We start from the raw sequence: 11,921 nt of genomic DNA on the forward strand, positions 1-11,921 counted from the left end.
CAAAATCTGCCATCTCAAATGGGGTGTTTGTTAGGCTGAACTATACGTTAGGTGAAGCATGTCGAGAGGTCAAGAAAAGAGTTTTCGCCTTATGGAATGACTACTACAAGGAGGCTTCCTCATTGTCTGGTGGTTTTTTCTTTGATTTATTTCCAAATGTTCCAGGGGAACCCTGGCACAAGAAGGTTAAATGGAACGCTCAGGATATGAGACTCCTGAATCGACTCATGATAAATCATACGTATGACAACGTTTTTTTGAAAAAATGCAAAATAGTTAGTTGTGACCTATGTCCAACATGTAACGTAACTGAATCTGCAAATCACCTGATTTTCAACTGTACAAGACTCATGCCCCTAAGGCGTAAATTTAAAATATTTAAGTATTACAACTCTACGCACGAATTGTTTAAAGCAAATATCCTTCTACATATGAGGGAACTCGCGAAATTTGTAAGAGAAGCTAAATTAGACTTTTAATCTCGCGTCGTTTAAACACATCGAATGTAATTGTGTATATAACATATCAACTTAGTTTCTTGGCTTGGAAGTTTTCTTTTGGCCAATTACTCTCTTTGAGAAAAATACAAATTCAAATTCGATCACGTTGCCAATTACTCATCTCTATGAATACTAGAAAGTTGCAGTATAATCGATAGTGTCTCGCACATATCGATACATCGTTTCTGGTCGCTGCTACAACAGACCAACCACTAACGCCAATAGGCGTTGAAATCACAAAAAAAAAAAAAAAAAAAATAATAAATTTTTGTTAGTTTCTAAGGGGACCTGGGTTTGACTTTTGAATACAAAAGCAAATGTGATCAAATATAATTCTTCAACAGCGCGTTTCCTTCTATTTAGCGATCAGTGTGGCCAGCCCATGCAAATACTTACATACCTATATACTTATATATACTGAAAAAAACGCCATGGAACTTAAATTTCTCGTTACATTTTCTTTTGTTGTTATTCTGCATTACAATTTCCACTTGAATTAAAATTCTTGTGTACATAAAACCACAAATGTTTGGAACAAATATGTCTTATCGCGTGAACGCTTTGTTCCTTTGGGTTCCTTGGGCTTCTAGCACTGACTTTGGAGCTGTACGCTAGTTTTTATATTTTTGTATTTTTAGTATTAGCGTAAAACAAAATTTCTATCGTTTTACAAATTTTAAGTATCTAACTATTGTTTCAACAAAAAATGGGCACTCGCAAGAAGCTTACAGGCATTTCCATCCACGTTCGGACGAAGTCACGCAACTGGTGTGTGAATTGCTATTTTAATGCCATCGAGCCGCACTCAGTACTTCGACAAGACTGTACACAGACAGGTGAGAGAAGCGAATTGAGCGAATTCCGACTGTATATCCTTGGCTACATCTGTGTGCTGTATGCTGCATTCCAGAAAACCCCGCGCCTCACATGCGTCAGATGTTCCACGATATTTTCTCACCCTTGAAATGATGTGGCCAGTTTTTTCATCTTGCGTCTTATGCCTCACTCTCACACCTGCCTTGTTCAAGTTCGTGTTGAAGTTGTGGTGGTGGCGCGGGCACGTCTGTATTGGCATAGCAAGGAGCAGCAGGAGGAGTTCAGTAGGAAGCAGGATAATAATCAACAACTTGCGGATCAGACGTGAGCTGATGATAGAACTGCTGAAGAAACAAGAAGAAAGTTTTGAATTGGAGCTACAGCCAAGTGTTGGCTTCATCCCGGGCATGGTACTACGCTCGGGAAACAAGTTGGGGACAGGAAAGTGGTGGTCGTCCACAGTGGTGCCTTCGAGCAAGAGGAGAAATCAATTAGTGATTCCCCCCCACACCACACACTTGGCAATTAGGTTACTCACTCTGCTCGTGGCTCGCAATTCAATATCGCAATAGACGTGTGAATTTTAGTGTTTCCATTCTATATGAATGAATATAAAATAAAACTTTTACAAAAAATTTTTTAATTTAGAATGTCGAATTTTTTGACGAATGTGATATTTTTTGTTTTTAGTTGTTACTTGTTTGCTCTCTATAGCAATAATAAATTTTTATTTGTTTCTAAGAGGACCTGGGTTTGACTTTTGAATACAAAGGCAAATGTGATCAAATATAATTCTTTAATTTATGTGAAGAAGCCAAGAAGCCAGAATTTGTGTGTTGTATTCCAAACATCCAGACTAGGCAATATTGTCAGTTTACCCAAAAACCTAAAATAAATATTAAAACGAGAAGGAACGTGTGAGTCGCTTCTGGGGACGCGACTCTACTTATACCCGTACTCAGTCAGTATATACATTTTTGAGCATGATTTTTTGAATTTTAGAAAAAAAAAAAATTTACATTTTACATTTTTTTGCTACATCTGCTATCTACATCTACATATACTATGTATATTCTACATCTAACATGTAGATTGTACATGTTCCATTTCGATTCTACATCTCCTCCGCTAGGGGTTGCTCGCGCACTGAACGCGGCAGAGTGTGCGAGCGTGAAGGAAAATGAATTGAGTTGTCGTTGGCTGGATGGGGCAGGGGAAGCAACTGAAAATTAATTTCTTCATTCTGGCTATAATTATGATCCGATCTGATTCAGATTCGGCAATCTGGTAGATATGGTCATTCTCTACGATACTGCGTTTTTGGTTTTATCTTATCTTTAAAACTGTGCCTGCCACAGATTTTCGTCCTTTGTGTGGGCGGAAGGGGGCGGGGCGAAATTTTGAAATACACTTGTAGCAGTGTGATATCACATGAGTCTGGAAACAAAATTTGGTTCCTCTAGCTTTTATAGTCTCTGAGATCCAGGCGTCAAACAAGACGGACAGACGGACAGACAGACATGGCTCTATCGACTCGGCTATTGATGCTGATCAAGAATATATATACTTTATGGGGTCGGAAAATTTTCCTTCTCTGCGTTACACACATCCACTTTTACCACAAATCTAATATACCCCTTAACTCTTTTTTGAGTACGGGTATAACAAATTCGTTAAATTTAAAATGTCTAACCCCAACCCTAACCCTAACCCACCCGATGCTACCTCGCGCCCATCGCTGCTACTCTATATAGTTGGCTTTTTTGCAAAGCCAGCCTCATCATTGTAAGTAAATTAGTGGGGTAGGGAATCGGAAATGAAATGAACTACACCCTCTGCCTACTCGTAGGTGGCTCCATGGAGCAACTGCTTAAACAGATTGAAAAGGATGTCTTGAGCAATTTTTTGTTTATTGTATTTTCCATCCTAGCGCGACAAAAACTTTAAAAGCTCGGGAAAAGTCGAAAAAAAAAATAATTCTTGGCAAAATGTCAGCCCTTTCCGAGGTCTCACACCAAAGACAATACTCGTATTCAAATGCATTAAACTCTGGCAAGTACAGATGAAATCCTTTATTAAACAATACTCAGAAGATCAGAAAGCAAAAAGGTGTGACAGGTATTTATGGCAAATGCCAAAGAGTGGCAAAAAGTGGCAAAAAAAAAGTCTCCCTTAACCATTTCTGGCTACATATTCCTTTATTTTGGTAACATATTTCATAAACTAAATGCAAACATTCAAATTTTTGTGTGACTTATTTTTCTAGAAATTTCCATAAATCATCAGCAGATAGATCGTTCAACAATGCAACTCTCATATTTACAGACAGTTGAAGTTTCTTTACATTTCGCCACAGATTTGATGCTTTGAGGCAAGCGTTTATTTCGTCGGCAGCAGTAGATCTTGGAATGACTGGTAGTGTTTGTCGGAAATCGCCAAATAATAAAATCATTGCACCACCAAAACATCTCGAGTCATTGCGCTGTTCTCTTGCACAGAGTTTGATGCTTGCACAGGATATTTAGAGATAATTCAATCTTTCCAATTATTTGATATTTCCACGAAATAGCTGACACGGCAAACTTCGTACCGCCTAATAGTCAATGAATGTCGTGTTACTTTTTAGCTGAACTAATTTAGGCTTTATTTTCATTCAAGCACTTTGTGGAACGATATTCTTTGTTTTTTGGTCAGGCGCAAGAACAAATAAAGCGGATGGTTTGCCGACACGTGAGCATGCCACGTACAATTGACCATGAGAAAAACATTCATTTTCTAGATTGAGGCCGCAAATAGTCAAGGATTGGCCCTGTGATTTGTTGATCGTCATGGCGAAGGCAAGACGAATCGGGAATTGAATTCGTTTAAACTCAAAGGGCATATCCGTTGGGATCATCGGAATCCTTGGAATAAGAACTTCCTCATCCTTAAATTTTCCTTTAAGTATCATCAGTTTTCTTATCACCAAACGCGATCCATTACACAGTTTTGGTTGGTTTAAATTTCTAAGCATGATGATTACCGAGCCAACTTTAAGTTTTAAATTGTGCGGTGGTAAACCAGGCACATCCAAGGAGTTTAAAAATTCAGTTGGATAATTAGTGGCTTCTTCTTCGTTTGTTACACAGTCGATAGATTTGAATGAATACAGAGTACCTGCGATTTGATTTTACAATATTGAGGTCATCTACATCTTTATTTTTAGCGGCCAAAATTGCTCGCTCACTTAACCATTTAGTATTTTTGTGGTTAGCAATGATATCCGGGAATACTTTGTTGATAAGCTCGTCTTTTGATGATACGAAATTGCAAAAATTTGGAGGAAATGAAATCAAACCGCTCGATTTGTCAACAGGAACACGGCCATTACCGATAGTCAGCAATTGCTTCGAGAAATCATCAGCAGATAGATCGTTCAACAATGCAACTCTCATATTTACAGACAGTTGAAGTTTCTTTACATATCGCCACAGATTTGATGCTTTGAGGCAAGCGGTTATTTCGTCGGCAGCGGTAGATCTTGGAATGACTGGTAGTGTTTGTCGGAAATCGCCAGATAATAAAATCATTGCACCTCCAAAACATCTCGAGTCATTTCGCAGATCTTTTAATGATCGGTCTAGTGCTTCCAATGCGCGTTTGTGCGCCATTGTGCATTCGTCCCATATGATGATTTTTTATGCTACTAAAACTTTGGCCATTGCGGAGTGTTTCGAAATGTTACATGTCGGTTGTTCAGTAGTTTGAAGGTTTAATGGCAATTTTAACGCTGAGTGAGCCGTACGGCATCCGTCTAAATGTGGCCGCTATTCCAGAAGAAGCAATTGCTACCGCAATTTCGGATCTAGCACGTACAGTGGCCAAAATCAATGACATGAGGAATGTCTTCCCAGTTCCACGGGGGCATCCAAAAAAAATAAGCCGCCATTTCCATCATCAATTGCATTAATCAGTGTATCATAGACTTCCCTTCGCTGTGGAAGGATAGAAGGGGTACATTCGTTTGAACTGATTGGATTAGTTCATGTGGATCATATTCACGTTCACGTTCCCTTTCAAAATTTCGCCCCGCCCCCTTCCGCTCACACAAAGGACGAAAATCTGTGGCAGGCACAGTTTTAAAGATACGATAAAACTAAAAACGCAGTATCGTAGAGAATGCCCATATCTACCAGATTGCCGAATCTGAATCAGATCGGATCATAATTATAGCCGGAATGAAGAAATTAATTTTCAGTTGCTTCCCCTCCCCCTCCCGCTAACGACAACGCAATTCATTTTCCTTCTCGCTCGCACACTCTGCCGCGTTCAGTGCGCGAGCAAAGGGGAGGAGATATAAATCTAAAGTACTTGTGAAAACTACATGTCAGATGTAGAATAGACATTGTAGATGAGATGTAGATAACAAATGTAGCAAAAAAATGTAAAATGTAAAATTTTTTTTTTAATTCTAAAATTCTAAAAAATCATGCTCAAAAATGTATATACTGACTGAGTACGGGTATAAGTAGAGTCGCGTCCCCAGAAGCGACTCACACGTTCCTTCTCGTTTTACTTACATACCTATATACTTATATATACTGAAAAAAACGCCATGGAACCTAAATTTCGCGTTACATTTTCTTTTGTTGTCATTCTGCATTACAATTTCCACTTGAATCAAAATTCGAACGTGTACATAAAACAACAAATGTTTGGAACAAATATGTCTTATCGCGTGAATGCTTTGTTCCTTTGGGTTCCTTGGGCTTCACCTCCTGGTGTGGAAATTGCTATTTTAATGCAATCGAGAAATACAGACACTCTCAGTATTTCGACGTGGAGCTGTACACAGACAGGTGAGAGAAGCGAACTGAGCGAATTCCGACTGTATATCATTGGCTACATCTGTGTGCTGTATGCTGCATTCCAGAAAACCCCGCGCCTCACATGCAAGCAATCGGGTAGCGAAAACCCCTCGTCAGATGTTCCACGATATTTTCTCACCCTTGAAATGATGTGGCCAGTTTTTTCATCTTGCGTCTTATGCCTCACTCTCACACCTGCCTTGTTCAAGTTCGTGTTGAAGTTGTCGTGGTGGCGCGGGCACGTCTGTATTGGCATAGCAAGGAGCAGCAGGAGGAGTTCAGTAGGAAGCAGGATAATAATCAACAACTTGCGGATCAGACGTGAGCTGATGATAGAACTGCTGAAGAAACAAGAAGAAAGTTTTGAATTGGAGCTACAGCCAAGTCTTGGCTTCATCCCGGGCATGGTACTACGCTCGGGAAACAAGTTGGGGACATGAAAGTGGTGGTCGTCCACAGTGGTGCCTTCGAGCAAGAGGAGAAATCAATTAGTGATTCCCCCCCACACCACACACTTGGCAATTAGGTTACTCACTCTGCTCGTGGCTCGCAATTCAATATCGCAATAGACGTGTGAATTTTAGTGTTTCCATTCTATATGAATGAATATAAAATAAAACTTTTACAAAAACTTTTACAAAAATTTTTTAAATTTAGATTTCGAATTTTTTGACGAATGTGATATTTTTTTTTTTTAGTTGTTACTTGTTTGCTCTCTATAGCAATAATAAATTTTTATTTGTTTCTAAGGGGACCTGGGTTTGACTTTTGAATACAAAGGCAAATGTGATCAAATATAATTCTTTAATTTATGTGAAGAAGCCAAGAAGCCAGAATTTGTGTGTTGTATTCCCGACATCCAGACTAGGCAATATTGTCAGTTTACCCAAAAACCTAAAATAAATATTAAAACAAATTCGTTAAATTTAAAATGTCTAACCCCAAACCTAACCCTAACCCACCCGATGCTACCTCGCGCCCATCGCTGCTACTCTATATAGTTGGCTTTTTTGCAAAGCCAGCCTCATCATTGTAAGTAAATTAGTGGGGTAGGGAATCGGAAATGAAATGAACTACACCCTCTGCCTACTCGTGGCATAGCAAGGAGCAGCAGGAGGAGTTCAGAATAATAATCAACAACTTGCGGATCAGACGTGAGCTGATGATAGACCTGCTGAAGAAACAAGAAGAAAGTTCTGAATTGGAGCTACAGCCAAGTGTTGGCTTCATCCCGGGCATGGTACTACGCTCTGGAAAGAAGTTAGGGACAGGAAAGTGGTGGACGTCCACAGTGGTGGCTTCGAGCAGGAGGAGAAATCAATTAGTGAGTCCCCCCCCCACACCACACACTTGGCCATTAGGTTACTTACTCTGCTCGTGGCTCGCAATTCAATATCGCAATAGACGTGAGAATTTTGGTGTTTCCATTCTATATGAATGGATATAAAATAAAACTTTTACAAAAATTTTTTAAATTTAGAATTTCCAATTTTTTGACGAGTGTGATATTTTTTGTTTTTAGTTGTTACTTGTTTGCTCTCTATAGCAATAATAAATTTTTGTTAGTTTCTAAGGGGACCTGGGTTTGACTTTTGAATACAAAAGCAAATGTGATCAAATATAATTCTTCAACAGCGCGTTTCCTTCTATTTAGCGATCAGTGTGGCCAGCCCATGCAAATACTTACATACCTATATACTTATATATACTGAAAAAAACGCCATGGAACTTAAATTTCTCGTTACATTTTCTTTTGTTGTCATTCTGCATTACAATTTCCACTTGAATTAAAATTCATGTGTACATAAAACCACAAATGTTTGGAACAAATATGTCTTATCGCGTGAACGCTTTGTTCCTTTGGGTTCCTTGGGCTTCTAGCACTGACTTTGGAGCTGTACGCTAGTTTTTATATTTTTGTATTTTTAGTATTAGCGTAAAACAAAATTTCTATCGTTTTACAAATTTTAAGTATCTAACTATTGTTTCAACAAAAAATGGGCACTCGCAAGAAGCTTGCCAATTGTAATTTCCATCCACGTTCGGACGAAGTCACGCAACTGGTGTGTGAATTGCTATTTTAATGCCATCGAGAAATACAGACGCACTCAGTACTTCGACGTGGAGCTGTACACAGACAGGTGAGAGAAGCGAATTGAGCGAATTTCGACTGTATATCCTTGGCTACATCTGTGTGCTGTATGCTGCATTCCAGAAAACCCCGAGCCTCACATGCAAGCAATCGGGTAGCGAAAACCCCGAGTCAGATGTTCCACGATATTTTCTCACCTTTGAAATGATGTGGCCAGTTTTTGCATCTTGCGTCTTATGCCTCAATCTCACACCTGCCTTGTTCAAGTTCGTGTTGAAGTTGTCGTGGTGGCGCGGGCACGTCTGTATTGGCATAGCAAGGAGCAGCAGGAGGAGTTCAGTAGGAAGCAGAATAATAATCAACTTGCGGATCAGACGTGAGCTGATGATAGACCTGCTGAAGAAACAAGAAGAAAGTTCTGAATTGGAGCTACAGCCAAGTGTTGGCTTCATCCCGGGCATGGTACTACGCTCTGGAAAGAAGTAAGGGACAGGAAAGTGGTGAACGTCCACAGTGGTGCCTTCGAGCAGGAGGAGAAATCAATTAGTGAGTCCCCCCCCACACCACACACTTGGCCATTAGGTTACTTACTCTGCTCGTGGCTCGGAATTCAATATCGCAATAGACGTATGAATTTTAGTGTTTCCATTCTATATGAATGGATATAAAATAAAACTTTTACAAACATTTTTTAAATTTAGAATTTGAATTTTTTGACGAGTGTGATATTTTTTGTTTTTAGTTGTTACTTGTTTGCTCTCTATAGCAATAATAAATTTTTGTTTGTTTCTAAGGGGACCTGGGTTTGACTTTTGAATACAAAAGCAAATGTGATCACATATAATTCTTCAATTTATGTGACTCCCAAGAAGCCAGAATATGTGTGTTGTATTCCAGACATCCAGACTAGGCAATATTGTCAGTTTACCCAAAAACCTAAAATAAATATTAAAACAAATTCTTTAAATTTAAAATGTCTAACCCCAACCCTAACCCTAACCCACCCGATGCTACCTCGCGCCCATCGCTGCTACTCTATATAGTTGGCTTTTTTGCAAAGCCAGCCTCATCATTGTAAGTAAATTAGTGGGGTAGGGAATCAGAAATGAAATGAACTACACCCTCTGCCTACTCGTGGCATAGCAAGGAGCAGCAGGAGGAGTTCAGAATAATAATCAACAACTTGCGGATCAGACGTGAGCTGATGATAGACCTGCTGAAGAAACAAGAAGAAAGTTCTGAATTGGAGCTACAGCCAAGTGTTGGCTTCATCCCGGGCATGGTACTACGCTCTGGAAAGAAGTTAGGGACAGGAAAGTGGTGGACGTCCACAGTGGTGGCTTCGAGCAGGAGGAGAAATCAATTAGTGGCAGCTAAGCGTATCCTTCGATATCTAGCCAAAACTATCGACTGGGAAATATGCTACACAAAACAAGGCAAGGCAATTGAGTGTTTTGTCGATGCAGATTGGGCAAGTGATATGACAAACCGCAAGTCATTCACTGGCTATGTACGCACCTTGGCAGGAGGAGCGATTTCTTGGGAGTCAAGAAAGCAATCGACAGTCGCGCTTAGTTCCACGGAGGCTGAGTACATCGCCTTATCATCTGCAGCAAAGGAGGCGATATACTTTCAAAACCTACTCATCGACTTGAAGCTGATGTCCAAAGAGTCAGCTATTCAGATGTACGGTGACAACATAGGAGCACAGCAGCTGGCTCGAAACCCTATGTTTCATGCACGTACAAAACACATCGACGTCAAGGTTCATCATGTTCGAGAGGTTCTTAAGAGAGGTGAAGTCGACATTGCGTATCTACCAACCGATGAACTGATAGCAGATGTCCTTACAAAGAACTTAGCCAAAGTTAAACATCATAAATTTGTATTCGCCTTTGGCTTAAAAGAAAGTTTATAATTTGCCTTGACATGTATTCGAATGCTAGTTTAAGTAGCATTAAGTATGTTTAAATTTTGTAAGCATGCGTTGTGTTGAGGAGGAGTGTTCAAAGTGACCGCCACGATATATAAGTTATCGATCTCAAAGCAACACTGCGCATGTACACTGATGCTTCGAGGATCTTTCGATACGAGATTTTTATGTGTCGTGTGCCTATATATTTCTCGTGAGCACGTCTCCTTACATTTTTCTGTACACATTATTATCCTACTCAATAAATAACTGAAACAGGTTATGGGTCCAGGCACCCAGATAACTAAAACAGTGAGAAACAAAAAACATTGTTTGTGCTTAGTGAAAAGCAGTGTCGAAAAAAAAACGAGAAGGAACGTGTGAGTCGTTTCTGGGGACTCGACTCTACTTATACCCGTACTCAGATAGTATATACATTTTTGAGCATGATTTTTTAGAATTTTAGAATTAAAAAAAAAATTTTACATTTTACATTTTTTTGCTACATTTGTTATCTACATCTCATCTACAATGTCTATTCTACATCTAACATGTAGATTGTACATGTACCATTTAGATTCTACATCTCCTCCGCTAGGGGTTGCTCGCGCACTGAACGCGGCAGAGTGTGCGAGCGAGAAGGAAAATGAGTTGTGGTATCTGGAACGGGAGGGGGAGGGGAAGCAACTGAAAATGAATTTCTTCATTCTGGCTATAATTATGATCCGATCTAATTCAGATTCGGCAATCTGGTAGATATGGGCATTCTCTACGATACTGCGTTTTTAGTTTTATCGTATCTTTAAAACTGTGCCTGCCACAGATTTTCGTCCTTTGTGTGGGCGGAAGGGGACGGGACGAAATTTTGAAATACACTTGTAGCAGTGTGATATCACATGAGTCTGGAAACCAAATTTGGTTGCCCTAGCTCTTATAGTCTCTGAGATCCAGGCGTCAAACAAGACGGACAGACGGACAGACAGACATGGCTCTATCGACTCGGCTATTGATGCTGATCAAGAATATATATACTTTATGGGGTCGGAAACGTTTCCTTCTCTGCGTTACACACATCCACTTTTACCACAAATCTAATATACCCCTTAACTCTTTTTTGAGTACGGGTATAAAAACGACTTAGACTCATTGGTGTGTGCGTGTGTGTACGGTAGAGAAAAGTGGAACAAAAATTTAAACAGACGTTCGCAGCTTGTTTTTTGATCAGAATTCTGCAGCGAGCCGGACCGTTGCCGTGGTTAAAAGTCCAAAATAAAGAAGTCCCAACAGATCAAGAAACACAAAAGCGAACGGAGACTCAAGTGTGTATACCAAGGCACAGAAAATCGTGCGTGTGTGTAGCTAACAAAATTCAACCGAGCAAAGGAGAAAAGGAAACTGAAAAAAAAGAAAAGAAAGAGACAAAAGTATTTTCATCGTAGTTGCTTTGTGCATGAAACAAGCGACAGATTTATACATATGTACGTAAGCATTTGCACAGTCGGACAAAAACAATAAAAAATGAGTGGAAATATGAATTTCAATATTGAGAAACTGGACGAAAACAATTATAGCACATGGGAAGTTTTGATGAGAAGTGTTCTCATACAAAATGATTTGTGGTCAGTAGTAAGTGGTAAAATAGAGCTGAGTGAAAATGCAACTAATGAGCAACGCGCAGCTTTTGAGCTGAAAGATCAAAAGGCGTTGGCGTCAATATTACTTTGTGTTAAATCGACCCAACTGAACAATGTTAA

General features: G+C 39.6%; 1 protein-coding gene and 1 long non-coding RNA gene across 9 annotated transcripts; both read right to left on the minus strand.

Annotated features, from left to right (window-relative positions):
• Positions 1–1,355: 1,355 nt before the first annotated feature.
• On the minus strand, positions 1,356–9,274 carry LOC121405413. Of its 7 annotated transcripts, none has more exons than XM_041596086.1 (3): positions 7,335–7,462; positions 6,241–6,501; positions 1,356–1,422 (listed from the first exon to the last, which is right to left on the minus strand). In XM_041596086.1, the coding sequence occupies exons 1-3, from the start codon at positions 7,400–7,402 to the stop codon at positions 1,380–1,382; spliced, it is 372 nt and encodes a 123-aa protein (XP_041452020.1). In that variant the 5' UTR covers positions 7,403–7,462; the 3' UTR covers positions 1,356–1,379. The 7 variants fall into 7 exon arrangements, 3 of the variants coding, with proteins under 3 accessions (XP_041452020.1, XP_041452019.1, XP_041452018.1); XR_005968551.1 differs by lacking the exons at positions 1,356–1,422; positions 7,335–7,462 and adding exons at positions 8,847–9,191; positions 9,260–9,274 and having other exon boundaries at positions 6,363–6,501; XM_041596085.1 differs by lacking the exon at positions 1,356–1,422 and having other exon boundaries at positions 5,992–6,470; positions 7,304–7,463.
• LOC121405415 lies at positions 1,563–3,242 on the minus strand. 2 transcript variants are annotated; one of them, XR_005968555.1, is made up of 3 exons: positions 3,042–3,242; positions 1,855–2,202; positions 1,563–1,784 (listed from the first exon to the last, which is right to left on the minus strand). It is a non-coding gene; the product is annotated as an uncharacterized LOC121405415 (long non-coding RNA). The 2 variants fall into 2 exon arrangements; XR_005968554.1 differs by having other exon boundaries at positions 3,032–3,242.
• Positions 9,275–11,921: the final 2,647 nt, after the last annotated feature.

The sequence above is a fragment of the Drosophila obscura genome, unplaced genomic scaffold (genome assembly GCF_018151105.1).
Source record: "Drosophila obscura isolate BZ-5 IFL unplaced genomic scaffold, ASM1815110v1 contig_95, whole genome shotgun sequence".
NCBI classification, from domain to species: Eukaryota; Metazoa; Arthropoda; class Insecta; order Diptera; family Drosophilidae; genus Drosophila; species Drosophila obscura.